Source organism: Caenorhabditis briggsae (assembly GCF_000004555.2).
Source record: "Caenorhabditis briggsae complete genome, chrII, whole genome shotgun sequence".
In the NCBI taxonomy this organism is placed as follows: domain Eukaryota; kingdom Metazoa; phylum Nematoda; class Chromadorea; order Rhabditida; family Rhabditidae; genus Caenorhabditis; species Caenorhabditis briggsae.
Window position 1 is genome coordinate 16,095,756 of NC_013486.2, and position 24,529 is coordinate 16,120,284.

The window sequence follows — 24,529 nt, forward strand, 5'->3', positions numbered from 1 at the left end:
CTTGGATTCTTGGATTCTTGGATTCTTGGATTCTTGGATTCTTGGATTCTTGGATTTTTGGATTCTTGGATTCTTGGATTCTTGGATTCTTGGATTCTTGGATTCTTGGATTCTTGGATTCTTGGATTCTTGGATTCTTGGATTCTTGGATTCTTGGATTCTTGGATTCTTGGATTCTTGGATTCTTGGATTCTTGGATTCTTGGATTCTTGGATTCTTGGATTCTTGGATTCTTGGATTCTTGGATTCTTGGATTCTTGGATTCTTGGATTCTTGGATTCTTGGATTCTTGGATTCTTGGATTTTTGGATTCTTGGATTCTTGGATTCTTGGATTTTTGGATTCTTGGATTCTTGGATTCTTGGATTCTTGGATTCTTGGATTCTTGGATTCTTGGATTCTTGGATTCTTGGATTCTTGGATTCTTGGATTCTTGGATTTTTGGATTCTTGGATTCTTGGATTCTTGGATTTTTGGATTCTTGGATTCTTGGATTCTTGGATTCTTGGATTCTTGGATTCTTGGATTCTTGGATTCTTGGATTTTTGGATTCTTGGATTCTTGGATTCTTTGATTCCTGAATTCTTTTCAAAATTCCTATATTCTTAGATTCTTGGATTCTTGGATTCTTGGATGCTTGGATTCTTGGATTCTTGGATTCTTGGATTCTTGGACTCTAAGATCCTTGGATTCTTGGATTCTTGGACTCTAAGATCCTTGGATTCTTGGATTCTTGGATTCTTGGATTCTTGGATTCTTGGATTCTTGGATTCTTGGATTCTTGGATTCTTGGATTCTTGGATTCTTGGATTCTTGGATTCTTGGACTCTAAGATCCTTGGATTCTTGGATTCTTGGACTCTAAGATCCTTGGATTCTTGGATTCTTGGATTCTTGGATTCTTGGGATTCTGAATTTCTTCTGAATTCTAATATTCTAATCTTTTCCCTTCCCCACCAAAATGGCATCTTCAAAAAGGCGGCCGCCTTTTCAAAACGTCATGTATATTTTTCTTCTCGAAAATATTCTGAAGTGCTTTTGGGTACTGGCACCGGTCCACTTTACCCAGTGTGTGGACATGTGATTCTGAAGTACTGTTCAATTTTAGCTCATTTTCAGGAGAAGGTTTTTGAAATTTTTAGTTTAAAATCCCAAAATTTTAGATTTGGACAAATTTAACTTTTGAAATTTGAAAATTAGAAAAATTCAAATTTAGAGAGAATTTTATCTCATTTTATTGATTTTTGGATAATTTTTAGTTAAATTTTGGACTTTAGATTTTGATAGAAATTTTTGACAGGATATGCTAGTCAGCTCATTTTATCGAGATCCAGCTTATCCTTTTTTTTTCATCATTGCATTTTTTTCACATTTTAAAAATTAGTCTGTCAATATGGAGTGATTTTTTGGTTCAAAGGTAGAATAGACAAATTTTCGGAGTTTGGATTATTAGGATTTTTTGATTTTAAGAGTTTATGGGGTTTTTAATCTTAAAAACTTTCCAGATTTTTCAGATTTTTAGATTTTTCAAATTCTCGAATTCCTCTAAATTTTAATATTTTGAGAATTTCTGAGATTTTGAATTTCTTGATTTTTCAAATTCTCAGAATTTTCCACACCCATCTATATTTTTCAAATTTGTAACATTACTTTTTCTTCACACCTCCTGACTTTTCTAATGAATGTGAGCCATCACTGAAGAAATGTGATAATCACGCTCCAGTGATAACACATATCACTGATAGCCACAAAAACAATTCAGCCATCCGACCGGAAATTGAGAAAAAGCCTCCAAAAATTTTTTATTCAACAACTCTGAATAAGTTGCTGAAGTCGTGTCAGATATTCTGAAAAATGACTGATAGAAAAATGATATTCCATATCTGGAATCGGCTCCGTAATCAACCGAAATACGAGCGATTGGAGGATCCATGCTTGAGGTGATTCAAAATTTTTTGGGATTCTAAATCTGAAATCTAGAAGGTTTAAGAATCCTAGAAATCCTAGAAATTATAGAAATTCTGTACAACCCTAGTTCCCTTACAAAATTCCTAGATTCCTAGATTCCTAGATTTTCAGATTCCTGTACTCCTAGATTCTCAAATTCCTAAATTCCTAAATCGTTAAATTTCTAGATTTCTAGATTTTTAGATTCCTAGTTTTTTAGGTTCCTGAAATCCTTTTTAAAAATCCAGAACTCCTAAATTCCAACTATTCATTCTCCCTATATCTTCGTTTTCTATGTTTTTTGTCCTATCTTTTTCAAATTTAAAAAATTCTAACATTTTAAATTCCAACCAAATTCTCTGTCCTTCTCATTGAGGGATAGAGAGGACACAAAATGTTTATGTGTGTTTTTTTCATTAAAACACTTTTACGAAAATTGCCAAAAAAACATGTCCTTTTACATGTCCAGAGCTCTTTTTAAAGGTGGGGGGACATGAAAAAAATAATTTTCTCGAAATTCCGACAGCTGTACGCAGAGTGACATTAAGCGTTGTACACCGTGACGATAGAATGCATACTCTAGCTACAAAAAAACTACGAAAAATCTCCTGTCCCCCCACCTTTAATGCCAAAAAAGTCAATAGGAAAAAGTCTGGATATCCTGAACTTTTTTTAAGGTAGCAGTATTTTTGTCACTTTCTTAATGGATTACATACAGTACTAGGTCAATAAGATATTCGAAAACGCATTTTTCAGTTTATTATTGGACATATTCAAATGTTTTTAACTTGTCAGAAATTGGTTCACAAATGGGTCTGTCAATTCCAAAATAGACGAAACATCCTACAATTCTGTCTGAAAATCACATTTCTAGCTCTTCTAGGAACCGAGATAAAGCCGCTTCAAATTTAGGAGGCTAGAGACGCAGACAACGAGACACACTGCGTCTCTAACCTCGAAACTTCAAATGACCGTATTTCGATTTCTAGATGTGCTAGGAAGTTGGTTTTTGAACAGAATTACATGGTTTGAAATGGGTATGATTCTAAAAAAACGTATTTTTCATTTGATTTTTGGTAATTTTGACCATTTTCAGAGGTCTCAAGCTTCCGATCACTTTGAAAATTTTGAATGGTATAAAAAAGGCCTAGATTGAAAATTTTGCATTTACAGAACTTTTCGACAATTTCAAGTTTTTCAGTTATTCGCTGAATTCTGAGACATCCATTTTCGGCGTATTTTTGAAGTGAAAATAGAATCTAGCGCTTGTAGAAGTACGGTTGTCAAAACTAAAAGTGGCAGGTGTAAGCACCGTCACGCAATAATGCACACTTTCTTCCCCTTTAAATCTGTGTTCCCGCCAATACCTCTCACCCCAAAAAAATTGAGTGTGAAGTGGTCATTTTGATGTGTGTGTGTGTCGAAATGTGAAGAAAGGAGAAACTGGGAGAGAGAAAGGACCTCTCTACAAATTGATGGATCCTCTCTCCCCGCCCCCCCCCCCTCTCTCTCTCTCTCTCTCTCTCTCTTTTCCCTCTCGCCGCTCATCATGTCTTCTGTGTACAAGTGCTTAGCACCTTGTTAATTGTTATTGTCTTCTTGGTGGTGGGAGAGGATATCTGGGTCCCTGTGCATCTAGAGATGTTATTATCAAGACTTATTGATCTAGATTTATTGATCTGTTTATTTGGTTAGCATGATTTTTTTGGATTTTTAGATTCCTTTTTTATACTTTCTTTTTTTTTAATTTGAAGTGCAGGTTTTGAACTTTAGGTAGTAACTGTTGTGATCAGTCCCGGAGAAACCTTTCGTTCAAAGCTTTGAACCAAAATTTACTGAATTTCAGTTTGGAACTATAAAAATTACACTCAAATTAGGCACTTTGCTATTTTCTACTAATTAGGGTGATCCTAATTAGCGGTTGACTAATTAAGTAGAAGGGTTCTTCAACGTTTAGCTTTGGGCCAATTTATCTCGGTTCCGGTAAAAGATATTGAAAAAATGACAACTGATGAACTGTTTACCATAATCTCACAAATATTTCATCAATTGGGGACATTTTCATTTCTTCAACAAGAACTGAGATAATTTCGCTTAAACTTGAAAGTTTGAGAGCCCTTCTCTTACAGGTTGTACGGTATTTAGGGCGATTGTCAGAAATTTAGAAAGCTTAGCACTTTCCTTGAAACACTGAATCCCTATAAATCTCCCTACAAGAAACCCATCATTCTTCACATTTTTTCTCGATTCTCCTCCTCGAAAAATTTTACCGCATTTTTATGATTCTCTCTCTCTCTCTCTCTCTCTCTCCGGGCATTTCATCATCTTTTTTCCGGAGAGATCTGGATTGCTCATTTCGATTGTATAAATGACACGAAATTTCTTGAGAGAGAGTGAGCTAGAGAGGGAAAATTCATTCCCATCGTAAAGTATCGCCTCCTGAACCCAGGAAAACAGCAGAGCGAGGGGAAATAAGCTGATGAAAACGAAGAAGAGGAAAAAGAACAAAAGGAGAGAGAGAGAGAGAGAGAGAGAGAGAGAGAGAGAGAGAGAGAGAGAGAGAGAATTTACGTGTTAGAACACATGTGAGAAGAAAAGAGCATTCTGGGGAAATCCTGGAAAAATGTAGGGTTATTTTTTGCCTGTGTTCTAGTTTAGAGGTCCAAAAAACTCAAAAGTTGGACCTCTTTGCCAATTTCAGACTTTCAAACTATTTCGTTACCTCTATCCTTTTTCTGGGACCTCCAAACTAGCTCATAGCTAAGTTTTTTAATGACTTTCAGGCTAGCTTTTTTAAGGGATCTTAGATTTTATGACTATTCCAGCCCAGTTTTTTTTTGCTCCTATGATCTCTAATCTATAACTCATTCCTAATTCATATTTAAGGACCCAATTCTAATTTGAATGCCTCTTATCCAAACAGTTTGATCTTCATCCTGTCTATTGATTTTTAATCACATTTTAAATTCCGAAAAACGTTGGAACCCAAAAAGTGGCAATCATCTAATGTTTGACCTAATTTTAATCTCATTGAGTATTCCTACGTCTATTTGAGACAGAGAGTCGTTTGGCTTTAAGGGTGCCAGGGATCCAAGAAATTTGAAATTGTCTTTTTTGAAATTTCCTGAGAGTCTGAATTCTGAAGATTCCCTGATTCTAGGTTCTCAAAACTCCAAAAATTAGAAAAGCTGGATTTGTAATCCCAAATCCCTTGATTGCTCGATTTTCGATTTTTTAGCTTCTTCCTTCCGCCCACAACTTGTTCTTTTCATCCCGATTCCTGGATTCTGATCAGCATAAAACTCAGACATCTGGAAGTTCAGCTAGGCTAGCACATGAACATTTCATTTCTTCATGTGATATAGAAAACCTGGGTGTGTAATGAGATGCTTAAACTTTTTTACTTGGCTTGAGGTACCTCGGGAGAGGGGGACTCCAGATGAATGAGATTTTGAGTTTTAGGTATATTAGTCTAGAATGTCTGGAAATTGTCAGAATTGATTTTTCAAGTTTTCAGAGTTTTTTCTAGACTTTCTAGGCTTGAAATTTGGAAATAGGTGCTCTTTGAGCCCATTTATCTTGGTTTCTATAAAAGATACAAAAAGTTTGTCTACTGATAAATTGCTTATCATAATATCACCAACATTTAATCAGTTTACACATTTTTGCTATCTCTCATAGAAACTGAGATAATCAAGCTCAAAGTGCACATGTCCTGTTCTCAGCAATGATCCTTAATCTTCTCTTCTTAGCATTTCGAAAATCTCTGAATTCTCTGAAATTTCACAACTTCCCTTGTACTTTTCAAAAAGTCCATTCCCTTTTACCTCTCTTTATCTTTATCTCGTTTCCTCACAAACTTTGAATCATCCTTTCTTCTAATTAGTTCTCCTTCCTTCCGCATGTCTACCCAATATTCCTTTTCTAATTTCCGTAGATTGCTAATCCTAATCACAGGGTACAGTACAACTTTGTATAGTTATGATAAGTAATGTGATATCTGGAAGTTTAGATAGCGGTACTGTGAATCACGATTTAGAAAAAAAAGTTTGAAAAAAGATCATATAAAGACTAGTCTTTGTTTTTCCAGTTCATTAAACAATTTATAGGAAATGGAAACTTAATAGGGGGTAGGACAAGACAAGGCAAAAAAGTTGACATGGTGCATTTAACCTCAAAATCTAGAGGAATCTTTCGGATATTCGATTTTAATACCCAAAATTGAGACCAACTTTTATATTTTCCAGACGCAACTCATTGAACACCGACGGATACTACAGAGACTTGGAAAAGATGCATGAGCATGGGCTGTTCACAACCGGAGTTAATTATAATGCAGAAAAAGTAAGTTTTGAGGCAATTTATCTCAGTTCCTATGAAAGATATCAAAAATTTATGAACTGATAAAATGTTGGTGATATTATGATAAACATTTTGTCAGTTGACTACTTTTTGATATCTTTTACAGAAAATGAGAAAAATAGGTTCATAGTTGACGGCCATTTCTGGCACATTTCCAATGCGCGCAAGATTGGTCTGCCAGTGTTTCTTATGTAGTTTGTAGGCTAGCAGACCAACTTTCTAATTAACCTCAATTAAGATGAATAGGATTTCCAATCAGTTAAACTAACTAATTATTTCAGAGCGAGGACTTCCTCAACCTCATCGAAAGGATGCAAAGCAACCGATTGGACGATCAGCGGTGTGATTTGCCAGAGCGGGTACGTGGATTTTCAGAATCTTGATTTTCAGAAAAATGGGTGATTTGAAGTCAATTTTTCATATTGTTTTCCGTTTCAGTTGAACTTTTGGAATCTACAAACTGCAAATTGTTTTGACCTAGTAGCTTCTTTTGTAACCCGATCTTCGTTTGACCTTTCTGTCAGCAGTAACTGTTGTCTTATTGCTCATTGCTCATCTCCCAATTTCCTCCCCTGCGATAGTTCTACCACGTAGGAGGAGGAGGAGGACCAAAATATAATGAATAGCGGGTGAGGGGTATTGGATTACCGTTCCAACGAGAAGGATTGAGATTGTTACCAAGGGGTGTGGACCGGATGGATAGATGGGTAAAGGAAATTGATCCCAGAGGGCTAGGTTCTGTAGGAGTCATTTGAACGTTCTGAGCTCATCCGAAGCTCATCCGAATCTGTTGAAATTAGTTTTTCTTTTTTCTTTTATCCAAATTTCTCAATAAGGTATAAGGTATAAGGTATAAGGTATAAGGTATAAGGTATAAGGTATAAGGTATAAGGTATAAGGTATAAGGTATAAGGTATAAGGTATAAGGTATAAGGTATAAGGTATAAGGTATAAGGTATAAGGTATAAGGTACAAGGTATAAGGTATAAGGTATAAGGTATAAGGTATAAGGTATAAGGTATAAGGTATAAGGTATAAGGTATAAGGTATAAGGTATAAGGTATAAGGTATAAGGTTGAAAATTGATGGTAGCGCTAGTTAACTACTTTACCGTATCTTCAATGGAAATAACAATAATTCCCACTAGACTACTCCTTGACCTTTTTCCAAGACCCTACTATATTACTAAACACCAGAGCACAAGTACTACTATCCCTCTGATCCCCACCCGAGAGGTGATGAGCCCCCACGCTTCATGTATACTGTCCCTTTTTTTCTTGTTGGCATTGGCAAATATTGGGAAGGTAGGGAGAGAAAGAAGACACGTCTTGTTCACTTTTTTTTGCAAACTCTGACTTTTTCCTCCGAGACTCTAACCTCCATGTCATTACAACTCTCTGGCTAGATGTTTTATGTACCCCCCCCCCCCCAACACTGTCATTTTGAGCTCAATTATCTTGGTTCTTTAAGAGATATCAAAAGTGTATTAACTGATAAAACATTTGTGATATTATGATAAAAAAATTATCAGTTGACAACTTTTTCATATCTTTAACAGGAACTGAGCTAATTGGGCTCAAAGGTACAGTATATATTTTTGAAATTTTTTTTGAAGCCATTTTTTCTTTTTTCCTTAAATCGAAACCTCAAGAATGAACTGACCCTTCCGATTTTTCTGAATATTACCGACCCCAATTCGTAGTACTAAAAACAAAAGAACCCATTAAATTCCCTCCGAACACCCCTTCAGAAACAGAACGCAAAAAATTGAGTAATGTGTTCTCGGAGAGCACATTTGTGCTCTTTTCTGAATGGCCCTAAAGAAAATAATGCACTTCTTCGTTTTTTTCTTTTTGCCAATTCATAGAGGTTCTCGGGTTCTCCTCCTCACACCCATTTTTACGATTCTGCTATGTATGAGATCGATGGAATACGGCTCAACTTCCAATTCTCTGCTTCCTCCTGCTTTTTTATGAGGGTTTTCTGGAATTCTAGAGGGAATTTAGCAGAGGATTTTGAGCAAAAAAATCTGAAAAATTCCTAGCTGAAAATTTGGAAAATCCTTTTTTAGCAATTCATGGTTCCTTATCTCTTTAAGCCTGAAGATTTTCGAAAGCTCGAAAGTTCTCTTTTTGACTTTCTGATTTTTGCGAATCTTCGCTTTGGAGCTTTTTCTCTAGAATTTTGAATTTTGAGATTCAAAGATTCTGAAGAAAATTCAGAAATTCAGAAATTTAGAAATTTAGAAATTCAGAAATTCGGAAATTCAGAAACTTGGAAATTCAGAAATTCTGAAATTCAGAAATTCAGAAATTCAAAAAATCAAAAAATCTCAAATTCTTTAAAAAATAGTTTTTTTTGACATTTCGAACTTAATTTTCAGCTATCTTGAGTCACAATTTCACCAATTTTTTGCTGATTTTTTGGGATTTTTCTTGTCACTGTCTAGCCAATTCCCTCGGCTAATTCCAACCGATTTTTGGCCTTCTTTTCTTATTCTGTTCTATTTTCCCATTTCCTATTTTACACCTTTACCCGTATTGTAAAACGAGCCCCCGCTTTTCCTATTGCCACTACAACCATTCAATTGTTTTAGAGGCAAAAAAAAGAACAATTCATTTGTTCTATTCCTGCTGCTATCCAATTTTTTTGCCTCTATCGGTTTTCTTTCATATTTCTATTTGTGGTTTTTGTGCACCACAAGTTTGAGCTCAATTATCTCAATTCCTATGCAAGTTATCAAAGATGTGTCAACTGATAAAATGTTTTTGATATTATGATGAACATTTTATCAGTTGACAACGTTTTCCTATCTTTGATAGAAAATGAGATAAATTGGCTCAAAGTTATCCGTTCTTCATCGATGTTTCGTCCGTTTATCCTAAAATTTTATTGGTTCCAGTTCCACTATTTCCCATGATTCCAAAACTCCGCCCCCTATTTTTTGCCTCAAATCCAATTCAAAGTCTCCAAGAAAAGTAAACCACGCTCCCTTGTCCCGAAAACCAATACCATTTAGTATTTCGAACCAAACCTCATCTCATCAGAATATACAAACAGAAGACGTGGTGTTGCGCAACACCACCAAGAATCCTCCTCACCGTTGTTTTTTTTTTCAAAATAAAAACCGGATCCTCCTCTTCTGTTTTGTCTGTCTTCTCGGTTTGGAAAACTAGCGGTTGGTGTGTTTCTATGTGTTTCATTTTTCCCGTTCGGTTTTGTTGTTTTGTGTGTGTGTGTGTCCCTTTAAAATCTAGGGGGAGAATTTGAGAAGATTGGGACGATAGTAGATTTTGAATGTTGAACATCAACCTTTAACTTTGATCAAATTTAACGTAAAACCTGTATAAGAAGGACATGCCTTTCTATTTAAGGTACCTCCGGAACGCCCTTCTAGTACATGGAACCCTTCAATTAGAGGGGCATTTTTTTCGTGAATTCAGAATTTACCTATCACAGGCGTTCTTGATTTTGATTTTCAGAAGCATGTGATTTTCAAAAAGATCTGGATTTCCGATTTTTGGAATTTGCGGTTTTTCGATTTTGTCGAACTTCTCAATTTTCCAAAGATTTGGATTTTCTGAATTTCTAAAATTTCTGAATTTCTGAATTTCTGAATTTCTGAATTTCTGAATTTCTGAATTTCTGAATTTCTGAATTTCTGAATTTCTGAATTTCTGAATTTCTGAATTTCTGAATTTCTGAATTTCTGAATTTCTGAATTTCTGAATTTCTGAATTTCTGAATTTCTGAATTTCTGAATTTCTGAATTTCTGAATTTCTGAATTTCTGAATTTCTTCAGAATCTTAGAATCTGGAAAAGTTTCTGATTTCTGTTGGAATCGGAAAATTTACATTCCCATGACTCTAAATTTGAGTCTCGGTCTCAAATCCAATAATTACTTGCTTGTTTTCATTTTCATGACACTTCTCCTTCTTCTCCGAACTGCCTGTCCATCAGTTTGCATATCTCATTTAGGCGATCTTCTCTCTCCCTTTCTCTCTCTCTCTCTCTCTCTCTCTCTCTCTCTCTCTCTCTCTCTTTCTCTCTCTCTCTCTCTCTCTCTCTCTCTCTCTCTCTCTCTCTCCTCAAAGTTCTCCTTTTTCTAACGGAAAAAATGGAGAAGAAGGTCAGTAGTAGTACTACTTTGTCTTTCTGACCACCAGACTTCAATTTTCCTTTTTCGGAAGAGAGAGAGACATTTTATTTTTGTTTCTTATTTCTTTTAAGCGGTTCTCTCTTTTTCTTTGTAATTGGATTTTAATTGGTTAATTAACCGGATATATTTAGGCGACCCGAGGTTTCAAATTTCTTTTTTCTTTCACGGAAACAAACTTGGAACTATTTTTTCTGGGTTTTTTCTTCTATTAAAAGAGAAAACCTTTTAATAGAAGAGCTCCCATCTGGAAGGTCAATTATCTAAGTTCCTAGAAGAGATATCGAAAGTATGTCAACTGATAAAGTGTTGATGATATTATGATAAACATTTTATCAATTAATAAACTTTTGATATCTCTTAAAGAAATCGAGATAAATTGGCTTAATGAGGCCTCATCACTGTCTGCGTCTCTTTTTCTATAATTGAAAATCATCAATTTCTAAAACGACTGATTGGTTTTGGCACTTTAGTTTATGGTTTTTTTATGACACTTTGTTTCCTTTTTCTTCTTCTTTTCACTTTTTTGGGAGTATGAACTGGTAATATCATCTGTATATAGTTGATACATGTTTTGTTGTTTTAAATTTATATGTACTGATAGTTGATAGTGATAGTAGAAAAGGAAGTTTCATATTTTATCAATTTAAAACGTTTGGAGAAAGTTTTAGAAGTAATCTTCTCTCAATTTTGATTTTGAACCAAGTAGAATACACCCAAACTATTCATTTTGATGTTTCCCTTTAAATCTGTACTAAAAGAGCCCTTTCAATTTTGAGCCGATTCATCTCGTTTCTTGTTAAAGATATAAAAACGTTGTCAACTGAAGAATTTTTTATCATATTATCACAAATATTTTATCAGTTGACACATTTTTGTTATCACTCATAGGAGCCGAGATAATTGAGCTCAAAATAGACAGTGCTTCTGAATTCCCACCTTTTTTTCGCTTTTCTTCCCAATTTCCTGCATCCACATTTTTTTGTTTTGAGACTTTTCTATGTTTTTTTTCAAGGATCCTAGACATTTTAGACACGACACCTGCCTTTTGATTCCAATAAAAACATAAATGGTCTTTTTTTGGAATCAAAAAATAACAAAATCCAAAAAAAGCTCTATAAAATTGCACCTCTCATGCCCTTCTTCAGGATTATTGGCTACCGTAATCCTCCATTTTGTACATTTTTATCTTACAAACTTAGGGTTATTAGTCTGATATCTGGTTAGTTTCGGACATCCGGACAAACCTAGGCATGAAAAAATCCATTTGTGAGGTGTTTAGGCTTACTACGGTCCTAAATGTGGCTTTAAATAAGCCTAAATGACCTGGATCTGCCTGAAAACACATTTTTACAGTCCACAAAAAACCAAAAAAAATGTTTGACCCCCGAAGGAATCGAACTTTTGACCTTGTGGACCGTAAATTTTTCGTCGAAAAACCACTGAGCCATATGGAGCACTTTTTGAAAAATTGCTGTTTTGATGATTCCGAGGTGTTTTTAGTGGTTTCGAGCGGTTTTTCATAACGAAAATTGCCAAAAATAGCTAATTTCCTAGCAAAATCCGGACAAACCTACCCGAACTGTTTCTAAATCTCCAACTTCCGTTTTGACACCAATGTCTGTCGTCAAGCCTATCAAAATAGACAAAAAAAACAGAGACCAACACATTGTTGTGTTTAGTAGTACAAAGGTGTCCCAGAAGTAGTAGGGAAAACTGGTTTCGGAAGGAGAAGGGGACATCATCTTCAATCGGAAGAATCGCCAGCTTATTCTCCCTTTTTTTGCGATTGAGGAAAAAAGTTTAGTTTTCACCTTCACTTTTTCTTCCGGATATCTCTTCCTGTTATTGTGGGCGATGTGGGAGGTACTAGGATGATGACCATGACGACAACTAGTAGTTCAGTAGTGCTAGTAGTCGTATTAGAGGATCTGGTGAGAGATCCGTCTGTGGGTCTGGACACTTTGAGCTCAATTATCTCGGTTCCTATAAGAGATACCAAAAGTCTGTTAATTGATAAAATGTTTTTGATATTATGATAAACAATTTATCAGTTGACACATTTTTGATATCCGTTCCTATGAACCAAGATAATTAAGCTCAAAGTGGAGGCATGCAATTTTTCATTTTTGGAACCTTTGATGCCTTCTTCCCGGAACTTTTTTCTATTTACTTATTTTTGCTATTCTATTCGAATTCCTTTTTTCCAAGTTTCGAATTCTTCCTAAACCCCCTATCTCTTTTTCTTTTTGAAATATGCAAATATGTACACATACATACAGAATTTTGTGTATCTTTCTAGGGCGATGATGATCTCATCATCATCATCATTACAGGTTTATTTATTTTCAATGCAAAAAAAGTGAGATAGCCTTCAAAATTTAAGAGACGCAGAGAGAATAGAACCAATTCTGGTTTTGGCTGGAAAAAAACCTAGATTCACAGTTTCTTTTTTTTTGTTGTAGAGAAAATAACAAACCTAGAGAGGATAGTGGAAGCCCAATCGAGTCTGAAAGTTGAGCTCAATTATCTCGATTCCTGTCTATGATATGAGAAAGTTGCCTACTGATAAAATGTTTATCATAATATCAGAAGTATTTCATCAGTTTTCAGCGTTTTGATATCTCTCAAAGGAGCCGAGATAGTTGAGGTCAAAGTTGACCGCTTGAGTGGGATTCTATTAGAGGAAGTACGGTAGTAGCTACCGGGAAGCTTCCAGATTTTTGTTTTTTTTTTTCAATTTCTAGATTCAGCTAAAAAATTCTGGCTTGTCTGACACCTTGTCCCCTGTCCTGTATGTTTACAAAAAATCCAATCAAAATCCACCTGGCTCCAGGTGGATGCTCTCTAGCTGAAGAGACGCAGAGAAAACGAAATAACGGAAAAGAAAACGAAGAAGAACTGATCAAACAGTACTGAACATGATTTTCTCTCTTTTCACCTTCTGTGTATTTTGTGTTAGTGGGATCCATGTCCCTTGTCTCTGCGTCTCTCCTCTACCTGTACACTATTTCGCAGGCTCTGCCACTTTTTCAAGAGCCTTTCCGATGTGATGATGATGATGATGATGGGGGATGAACAAGAGAGGCGATTTGGGGCGAGAGATGTGCTCACTTTTTCTCACTTATTCACACTTTGGTTAGCTATATTGAATTTTAAAAAAAATGCTCTAGTTGAAATATGTCTTACCATCCTCCCTACCTTCCCCTCTAATAGAAGCCCACCCTAATCGCCAACTTTGAGCTAGTATATATTGTTTCCTGTGGAAGATACAAAAAAGTGATCAACTAATAAAATTTTTATCATAACATCAGCAATATTTTATTAGTTGGTCACTTTTTGATATCTCTCATTGGAACCGAGAAAATTGAGCTCAAAAATGATGCTATGGATTGGCTTCTATTAGAGGAAATACTGCAGTTAAAAAATAGGGTTTAAAAAAAGAGAATCCTAATTTCGAATAGGGACTTTTGTAGACAAGATTTTTCGACATTTTTCATTTAATGATGAGCAATTTCTTGTTCGTTATTGTTTATTTTTTAAGTCAAAAATTCCGAATTTGGTCAGTCGGAAATTCGACTATTCAAGACAAATCCAACATCTCAAGGTCAGAAACGAGCAATTTCTGATGCCTTTGAGACGGTAAATGAGGATTTTTAAATCAAATTAGTCTAACTTTAAAATTTAAAATGAATATTTCTTGGTAGAATTGAAAGCGGAACTTTATCTGGAAGCCAAAAATTGGCTCAAAACCCCAAAAATGGATTTTTTTTGAAAAGTCTGCGTTTTGAGCTCAATTATCTCGGTTCCTATGAGAGATATCAAAAATGTGTCAACTGATAAAATGTTTTTGTTATTATGGCAAACATTTTATCAGTTTACAAATTTTTGATATCTTTCATAAAAATGAAGATAATTGAGCTCAAAGTGCAGGTAGGGTGGGACTTCTATTTTTACGGTGAAATACATTCTAGATCATGTTTGGTAGCAAAAATCTGTGAATTCCTTTGCAAACCCCTAGAACTCAATTTTTGAAAATCTGTGATTTCATATATTTGTGTAAAATTACTATTATTTTAATTATCTCCTGGCACTACCAGTCTGTGTGCCCCCAAAAATTTAATGAGCTCTATATTTCTTTTTGTGCAATAAACAGATTGGAATTTCCGTTTCATGCAGCTGTGCCAGTGCTGAGCAATGAAAAGAGCACGAATTAGTCATTTTCGTTAGGATAGTGCGCGCTTCGTGGTGTGGTATTTATGATTGATCCATAAAATTTCATCTAGATTTTTTTCCAAAAAAAAAAAAGAAAATTCAGATTTTTAGACTTGATTTTTGCTCATCTCCAAGCTTCTAGCTACATTTCTCACTCTCTCTCTCTCTCTCTCTCTCTCTCTCTCTCCCTATTTCAAAAAATCCAATAAATACAACAATTACATACAAAAAGTAGAAAAAATCTGAATAAAATTTTTTCTAGTCGTATTGAAACCAGTCCCTCCCATTCACTCCTCACTCATCAATTTGTACATATAATACACACAAATTTCCATATCTCTCTCTCTGTCATTTTTTTTCCATCATTCAAACATTTGTTGTACATTTTTGATGCCTCACAAATATCAAAAAATTTTGGAAGAAGAAACAGAAAAGGACCCATCAAATTGAGCCCCCCCCCCTTTTTTTGGGGCTCTTTTGATGCCTTTTCTGACTTTCTCCATAGATGAGCCGCCTTTTTTTTGTTCTTGGTCAAAAGAGAATTTTCTAGTGATGGATGAGACGTATTACATGTTTTATGAGGGGCGAAAAAACATTTTTTTTGGAGTTTTTTCTACAAAATAAATTGTGTTAATCAAAAAAATTAGCGTACTATAACTTTGAGCCAATTTATCTCAGTTCCTGTCAAAGATACAAAAAAATGTCAATTAGTAAATTATTTATCATGATATCACTAATATTTTATCAGTTGACACATTTTTCATATCTCTTATAGGAGCCGAGATAATTGAGCTCATACTTGACGTGGGAGTGCCCTTCTATTCCCGATTGGGAAGAACTATTTTGAAAAATATAAATATTTCAAAGTTGAAATTTTGTAGATCAAAATTTAGATTTGGTTTGTAGATCAAAAAATTTTTTATTCCAAAAAAAACCGCGAAAAATTTGAAAGTCCCAAAATCGATTTTCTCGATATCTGCTGTTTTTTCTCGTCTCTGCTGCGACAGATTTTTGACAGTCTCGACCTTTTTTTCGCATGTTTTTTTTTCAATTTTTTTCTGATTTTGAATTTCCTCAATTCTTTGAGTGTCAATTTTTAATTTGCTGGAATTTTTAGGAATTTAAGGAATTTTGAATTTTCTGGAATTTATGAAACTGAGGTTTTCCTGGAATTTCCAGAAGTTTAGAATTTTCTGGAAATTCAGACAAATCCCAATTTCTGATATTTTCTAAAATGGCTGGCTTATTAGACTACTGTAGACGTGAACGTTTTCCCAGAATTTCCATTTCTCATAATTATCTTCTTGTCCATGGACTCCATAACTCATTTTCTCAATTTTTTCCCCTTTTCTCATTCTCCCCAAGGTTAGATTCCAAGATTTCGGAGGACAAGGAGGTCCTTGAAAGAGAGGGAAGGGCTCTAATTTAGTATAGAAACCGATGCTGTTGGGGTGAAATTCTAATAAATGTCCTTGGGAGGAGGGGACACCTTTTCCATATAATACATTCTAATTAGAAATGCAAACTGTTTTTGGTTTTGGATTCGTACTTCGATGATTTTGATTTGATTGGATAGGAGATTCCATTAGATTTGAAACTATTAGATTCCGGTGTCAAATTTTTGTCTTATTACGAATTTTTGAAATTTCCGACAAACTTCTAAAAAGTCTAGGTCTAATTCGAGTTTTAAAATCAGATTTTTCCAATTTTTGTTTTGAAAAAATTAAAATTTCTGGAGCACATTTTTTGAACATTTTTAAACTCCTTCTTATTAATTTCCTTGTCATTTTTCCCATAATTTCCATCTGCGTAGGCGTAGTTGTACGATATGTCTTACTAGTATATATCTTCGTCTAGTTTCCAACTTCCCTGCCTTATTTCTAATTTCCTGGGGTCGGAACGCCTACATACATTTACGCGGTATTCTGAATACCCATCTTCAGAATACTCCGAAATTGCCTCCGATTAATCGGGGTATTAAGGTCCAGACACAAAATACAAAATGAGCAGCTCTCTTGATTTCCATGGAAACAAGAGCTTATTCATACATATTCGTTCCCCAATACTTGTTATTATTCAGTTGGGTCTTCTTTTATTAAAAACAGGCGGAACTTTTTATTCAGCCTGTTGAAAAACACCTTTGAAGCCTGAAATATGGCTTCAAAAAGCCGTAAAAGCCTTATTTTTTGACCTTTGGCTGAAAAAATGTAGTCTCTCTGTAAATCTTTGTGTCCGGATGTTCAAGTTTTGTCTAGAATATCCTTCTTGGTCTATACTAGGACTTCTTTTTAGTTGTTTTCTGCCGCTATGCTATTTTCAAGTCTCTTATTAGCAATTTTTGCTATTAGCAAGTTTTTCTATCAGCAACTTATACCACTAGCTATTTTTTCTATTAGCTCTAGCCATGTTTCTAGGCATCTCGAGGTCCGAAACAGTATGATTTCAACTAACACAATCTAGTTTTTTGAAAATGTTCCTATCCATCTGTAGGTCTGTCTATCCAGATGTCCTCTAAATGTCCGCCACCTATTTTCACCTCACCCCAATTGACTTGACCGTCGTTTTTCGATTCTCAATTAAATTTCACTTTTTTTCTGGCTTCCCGTTTTCCTTATTTCCTTCCCAAATTTCTGTTTCCAAGACACCTGTCGTCCAATTATTCCATCTTCAGAAGAAAAACTGTCCTGAAGACGTTATTGTTGTTGTTGGTCCGCCCGTGGTCCGTTTTCCGCGCGGTAACGGGCGGAACGGAAGAAATGATTTATTAGTATATGAATGAGTGTGGGTGTATGTGTTGGCTGAATGCCAAGACCCATTATACGCACTTCTTCTTATTCTTGAGACAAGTGAGAGGGGGGATTTATGTACTACTAGTATCTTTTATGGGTACATAATGCTAAAAAGGGGATTCCGCGCCCCCTTTTTTAGTTAGTACATAGAACGCATTAAAATATAGATGGTTCTGAATTTCTGAATTTCTGAATTTCTGAATTTTTGAATTTCTGAATTTCTGAATTTCTGAATTTCTGAATTTCTGAATTTCTGAATTTCTGAATTTCTGAATTTTTGAATTTCTGAATTTCTGAATTTCTGAATTTCTGAATTTCTGAATTTCTGAATTTCTGAATTTCTGAATTTCTGAATTTCTGAATTTCTGAACTTCTGAATTTTTGAATTTCTGAATTTCTGAATTTCTGAATTTCTGAATTTCTGAATTTATGAATTTCTGAATTTCTGAATTTTTGAACTTCTGAATTTTTGAATTTCTGAATTTCTGAATTTCTGAATTTCTGAATTTCTGAATTTCTGAATTTCCGAATTTCTGAATTTCTGAATTTCTGAACTTCTGAATTTCTGAATTTCTGAATTTCTGAATTTCTGAATTTCTGAATTTCCGAATTTCTGAATTTCTGAATTTCTGAACTTCTGAATTTTTGATTTTCTGAATTTCTGAATTTCTGAATTTCTGAATTTCTGAATTTCTGAATTTCTGAATTTCTGAATTTCTGAATTTCTGAATTTCTGAATTTCTGAATTTTCTGGATCGTCATGACGTCCGAAATTTCTTATCGTTTTCCGGAACTATGAATTTCAGACTTCCATGGGTTTTAAAGGTTCTCTTGTATTCATAATTCCAATCTATCTGAATTTTTTAGAATTCCCTATATTCCAAATGTAACATTCTTTTGAAAAATTTAATCCTTCCATTTTTCCGCCGTTCCCCATCCTCCACACCCTTGAAAATACACAACAAACACTTTTCGTAGTACATGGTGCATCATAATTTATTTGCCCAAAAATACCGCCCATCTCCTTTTTTCTGACCATGTTCATTTTTTTTCATTCTTCTTCCTCCTTTTCTTCCTTCCGTCCTACATATGTTACCTCCCGACCATTTCAACGTCTTCAAGGCTACACCATCGCTACAGTCACCACGTCGTCTTACGCATCCACGACGAATGCTCCATTTCATTGATTCATCCGGATCGGATGATGATCTGGATGAATTGCCACGTCATCTTCCGCCAGTGGTCCGACGGTTGGCGCCTCTTCGTCACGCCTCATCGCAATACAACTTGAAATCCACCGGCACGTCTTCTGATTCTTCCACATCTTCTGAAAATTCCACGTCATCATGCTCGAGAATCTCAATGGCGTCTAGAAGAGCGTCATGTTTCGAGCTGAACAAGGAGGATGAGTTCAAGCTCATGGCTGCTGACAAGCTACTTCAAGCCATGGAGAACATGAAGCACGCCACGTCATCACAAGCGATACGTTGGCGATGCACGTCTACAGAATCGCTGACGTCGTCTAAATCCAGAAGACACTCCAAAGGACCACTCGAGTTGATTCATAACTTGATGGCGAAGAAGGCGGTGCAGAAGAGGGATCTAAATGTTGTGGGACCGCCCACCCTGATCTCGTCGACAGTTTCGCTACATGAAATTTCTGTAAGCATTTCAGGATAGGTCTAAAAATGCCAAAAAATAGATTTGATCTACCAAAAAATGCGGGAAAAAAAATAAAAAATTGACTTCAAATCATCCAATTTTCACCGGGATTTTTCCCCATTTTCCCAAATTTTGTACCGAAAATTTTATAAATTTCAGACTCGTGGACCCGTCGCGGAGACTCATCAAAAAGTGAATCCGAATCAATTGACGAGAAATGCGATGAATGAGGTTTGAAATTTTTTTTGACCACACCACTCCTCTTTTAGGATACACAAAGAGAAAATAAATAGTAGTGAGAAAAAAGTGGACACAAACCATCATTGTCTGTTTGCATTTCGTGTAGTAAAAAGAGGAAATTAGGAAAAAAAAAACTACGAACTGGTTGAGGATGAAATTTGGAGGAGAATACAAAAAAGAATGAAAAGTACAAAATTCTGGAAATTCTAATATCTGAAAGAATGAGTCAGGACGTTCTAATAGCTCAAAAAATGGGTCCCAATGTTCTAATAGGTCAAAAAATAAGTCAGGACATTCTAATTGCTTGAATAATGGACCAGGGTTTTATAATCGGTCAAAAAATGGGTCACAATGTTGTAATAGCTCAAAATGTTAATCAGACTATTCTATAGCTCAAAAAATTGGCCAGGATATTCTAATAGCTCACAGAATGGCTCAGCATATTCTAATAGCTCCAAAAGTTTATCAGACTATTCTAATAGCTCATAAAATGGGTCAGGAGATTTTAATAGCTCACAAAATGGGTCAGGATATTCTAATAGCTCACAAAATATTTTAGAAAATTCTAATAGCTCCGAAAATGGGTCATCTTGTTTTAAAAGCTCAAAAAATAGATCAGGACGTTCTAATAGCTCGGAAAATGGGTCAGGACATTCTAATAGCTTGAATGATAGGTCAGGATTTTCTAATAGCTCGAAAAACAAGTAAGAATATTCTTATAACTGAAAGAATGAGTCAGGACGTTCTAATAGCTCGTAAAATAGGTCAGAGTGATCTAATAGCTCAACAAAATGGGTCAAGACGTTCTAATAACTCAAAGAAATGAGTCAGGACGCTCTAATAGCTCAAAAAGTTTATCAGACCATTCTAATTGCTCACAAAATGGGTCAGAGTATTCTAATAGCTCAAAACATGAGTTAGAAAATTCTAATAGCTCAAAGAGTAGACCAAAAAGTTCTAATAGCTCACAAAATGGGTCAGGACGTTCTAATAGCTCAAGAAATAAGTCAGAATATTCTTATAGCTCAACAAATGGGTCAGAATATTTTAATAGCTCAACAAATGGGTCAGAATGTTTTAATAGCTTGCAAAATGGATCAAAGTGTGTCAATAGCTCAAAAAATTGGTCAAAAACTCTTAATAGCTCAAAAATCAGGTCCTAAGAGAAAAAATTATGCGAATTCAAAGTTTTCAATTCATGTCTGTTTTTGGGCTCCACTATAGTAACTCTCTCTAACTCCCCCTACTTTCAGATGCTCAATCACGTTGGTCCATACCCCCAAATCGTGCTCCCCGCCAGTGGATTCTGGATGGACGGCGTCAGCTCTCACCCATCAGGATGGTCATCAGATATCAGTTTGGATAAGGCCAAGGCCCGGGACCCATTCAACAGTTTCGAGAGGTTCAAACTGGAAACTGACGAGTCGTGTCATGTCTACAGAAAGCAGTTTATGCCAAATGTAGGTTCCAAGGCAAAAAATTTCAAAAAAAAAATTTTTTTTTAATTCAGGAGCATCACGACTTCTTTGCCCACGATCCACTTGTTGGTCCCCTAATCCTTAGTGTCCAGGCTCAGAAGATCTCCTCTGCTGACGCCTTCAACATCATTCTCCGAACTCGCAAAGGCACCACCAACAAGATCATCTCGGCCGCCGCGCTGGCCGACCGCCCGTCCGCCGCCCGTATGGCAAAAGTGCTTTGCGAGGAGATTACCACAGAGCAATTCTCACCAATCGCCTTTCCTGGAGGACAGGAGTTGGTTATGAATTACGATGAGCACATTTTGACGAATACGTATAAATTTGGAGTTGTTTATCAGAAAGGAGGACAGACCACCGAGGAGCAATTGTTTGGAAATCCACAAGGAAGTCCGGCGTTTGCAGAGTTTTTGTCATTGTTGGGAGATACTGTACCGCTTCAAGGATTCAAAAAATATCGCGGTGGACTCGACACTGTCCACAACCAGACCGGTCACCAATCGGTGTTCACTCAATTCCACAATCGAGAAGTCATGTTCCACGTGTCCACAATGCTACCGTATACCATTGGCGATGCTCAGCAACTTCAGAGAAAGCGCCACATTGGAAACGACATCGTGGCGATCATCTTCCAGGAGGCCAACACTCCATTCGCTCCGGATATGATTGCATCCAACTTCTTGCACGCTTATGTTGTGGTGAGTGGATTTTGAAAATTCAGCGTTTCATGATTCCCATTGAAAAGTTTTAACTTTGAGCCAACTTATCTCGTATCTTGTAAAATATATGGAAAAGTTGGCAACTGATAAATTGTTCACCATAATATCAACAATATTTTATCAGTTGACATTTTTTAAATATCATTTGTAGGAGCCGAGATAATTGAGCTCAAACTTGACAATCAGGTTTCTCGGTATGAAATCTTGAGCCACTATCCAATGATGTTAGGATTTTTACTATCTATTTCTGATATTAAAGGTGGGGGGACAGGAGATTTTTCGTAGTTTTTTTGTAGCTAGGGTATGCATTCTACCGTCACGGTGTACAACGCTTAATTTCACTCTGCGTACAGCTGTCGTCCTCGCCTTTATGTATGCAATCGGGCGTGCGCTTTCTCTTTGCCCGCGTGGCTCAGTCGGTAGCGGCGCCGCACCCTCAATCATCGCCCTCACAAGTTCAACTCCTCGAGGGGCATTTTTGAACGGAATTTCGAGAACATTATTTTTTTCATGTCCCCCCACCTTTAATAATTCAAAGTTTTGAATTTCCAGGTACAACCAATCGACGCACTGACCGACAAAGTCCGATACCGAGTAGCCGTTGCCGCTCGTGACGATGTCCCTTTCTTCGGACCAACCCTTCCAAATCCACCAGTCTACATGCATCATACCGACTTCCGAAACTTCTTGCTCACAAAACTCATCAACGCCGAGAACGCCGCCTACAAGAGCTCAAAGTTCGCGAAACTCGCCGAACGTACCCGTGGATCCCTTCTCGATGGGCTGTATGCAACGTGTAAGGAGCGTTCCGAATTCTACTCATCGCCACTTTTGGAGTCCACGTCTTCATCTGATAGCCACTCGACGTCGTCGTATGGAAGTGGAATTTTGAACTCGGTTAAGAAGGCGTTCATCGGAAGGAGTCGTTCGGTGTCGCAAGAGGCGTCGCATGTCCCACACAGAGCCGCCACGATCAATGTGGTCACTCGTCCCAAGAAATCGGTTTCGTCGACGAGCTCTAGTGCGTCGGCAAGGACACACAGCCCAATTAGAGATGATGTGCCGAAAACTTATGGAAGGTAAGGGTTGGTCTCATAGTCTTATTCAGCAGTTAATATACCTTTTTTCAAAGCAGAATCGAACCGTCAACTTTGAGCCCATGTATTTCCTTTCCTGTGAGAGATATCAAAAGTTTGACAACTGATAAAATAGTGGTCATATTGTGATAAAGAATTTATTAGTTGAAAATTTTCTGATATCTCTCACGGGAACCGATATAATTGAGACCAAACTTGACAGGGTGGGAGCCCTTCTATTACAGGTCATACTGTAGTGTCATTTTAAAGCTCCAAGCCCCTAGAAATCAAATTCTCTCTTCATTCAACAAATTTTATTAATTTTCAGAACCGACTGGGACATCTCCTCCCAAGAGTCACCAGACAACGAACACGATTCGGACACTGGAATGGAATCGATGTCGTCCACTGAGCTCTCCAACCAGACTCGCGCCTCCTCGTGCACATTTTGCGTAGAAGACTTCCAAAACGCCACGTCATCAGATGCCAAACGTCTGGAGACGTTATGTGTTGATGTTCAGCGTCTTCAAACTGAAAAATCAGATTTATTGAGACAAAACGTTTCCTGCAAGACTGACATCAAGAAGTTGAAGGATCGGTGAGTAGAAAAGAATTTTCATCAGCTGATCATTGATTCTCTGATAGAGGCTCACTCTTTAGGTGCGTTTTAAGCTTAATTATCTTGGTTCCTATGAGGGATATCAAAACAATATTTAACTAATAAAATTTTGGTGATATTATGATAATCAATTTATCAGTTGACAAATGTTCGATTATTTTTACGAAAATTGAGATAATTGAGCTTAAACTTGACAGTATGGGGGAACTCTTATAACAGGCTATATGGTGATTTTTAAGCTCAATTATCTTCGTTCCTATGAGCGATATCGAAAATCTAACAACGGTTAAATTGATTATCATAATATCATCATTGTTTTATCAGTTTGGATATCTCTGATTTGGATATCTCTGATAGGAACTGATATAATTGCTGATATAATTGAGCTCAAACTTTACAGTATGGGGGCTCTTCTGTAACAGGATCTACTATAATTTTTGAGTGCAATTATCTCGGTTCGGTTTCGACAGATGTCAAAACTTTGTCAACTTATAAAATACTTATAACCTTGTGATAACAAATTTATCAGTTGACAGTTTTTTGACATCTCTCATAGGAACTGAAAAAATTGAGATCAAAATTACGGAATTTGACTCCAGATAAAGACGTTCTGATATTTCACCAGTGACTAATTATAATATAGCTAGTAACTATCTTGTCTCAACGTTTCCCAAAGTTTCAGCCAAAGTGTTCTATCCGAAGAGCTGGAACGTGCCAACGACGAAATCTCCCGTCTCCGTCGAATGCTCAAGAAGCCATCGAACAGCGACATGGCACCGATTCATCAACATTTCGAAAGAAGCTACTCGGATGTTTCAGTTTGATAATTAATCTCTCGCTTTTTTTATATTTTTGTTTAATACTGAGCAATCTGAAAATCTCAGAAAAAAATCCACAAATTTCTATTCCGAACACCAAATATTCAGGGTACAACAATTTCATTAAAAAAAACATTTTTGCGGGCCTTCTCCTCCTAATTTTTCTTTCTCTTTCCATTTGTTTTTTTCCTATCAAAATTATATATTTTTCTCGAATTCCCGATGTCTTTTTTTTCCTTTCATACCGTCTGTCTGTGTCTCTTTTTGCCCCATTTATATATTTTTGTATAGTAATCCTGACATCAAAAAAATTTTATTGTGACTCAAATTTTGCAAAAAAAAATGTCTAAAAAATTAATGAAGATGATTAATGCGAACCATATAAATTTTTAAATTTTTGAATTCTCCGGATTTCAGGATAATATTTTTTTTATTTACCGTGAACACT

The 24,529-nt window shown here is 36.0% G+C and overlaps 3 protein-coding genes across 3 annotated transcripts in view; 2 read left to right on the forward strand and 1 right to left on the reverse strand.

The window, feature by feature from the left end:
* The window catches only part of CBG07099, a gene marked incomplete at both ends in the record, with an annotated part of 1,173 nt that extends 592 nt beyond the window's left edge, over nt 1-581 (forward strand). Inside the window, one exon of the mRNA XM_002632182.1 lies at nt 1-581. This exon is cut by the window's left edge and continues 592 nt beyond it. Coding sequence (XP_002632228.1) covers nt 1-581 — 581 coding nt within the window.
* Nucleotides 1-24,087, forward strand: part of CBG07097 — a gene marked incomplete at both ends in the record, with an annotated part of 34,687 nt that extends 10,600 nt beyond the window's left edge. Inside the window, 9 exon segments of the mRNA XM_002632180.1 lie at nt 6,194-6,292; nt 6,592-6,671; nt 20,383-20,477; nt 20,625-20,713; nt 20,729-20,831; nt 20,882-21,547; nt 22,121-22,647; nt 22,973-23,242; nt 23,946-24,087. Of these exon segments, the coding sequence (XP_002632226.1) occupies nt 6,194-6,292; nt 6,592-6,671; nt 20,383-20,477; nt 20,625-20,713; nt 20,729-20,831; nt 20,882-21,547; nt 22,121-22,647; nt 22,973-23,242; nt 23,946-24,087 (2,071 nt within the window).
* Nucleotides 677-967, reverse strand: CBG07098 (the record flags this gene model as incomplete). The annotated part of the gene is made up of 1 exon (XM_002632181.1): nt 677-967. One exon carries the CDS (start codon nt 965-967, stop codon nt 677-679), a length of 291 nt encoding a protein of 96 aa, XP_002632227.1.
* Nucleotides 24,088-24,529: the final 442 nt, after the last annotated feature.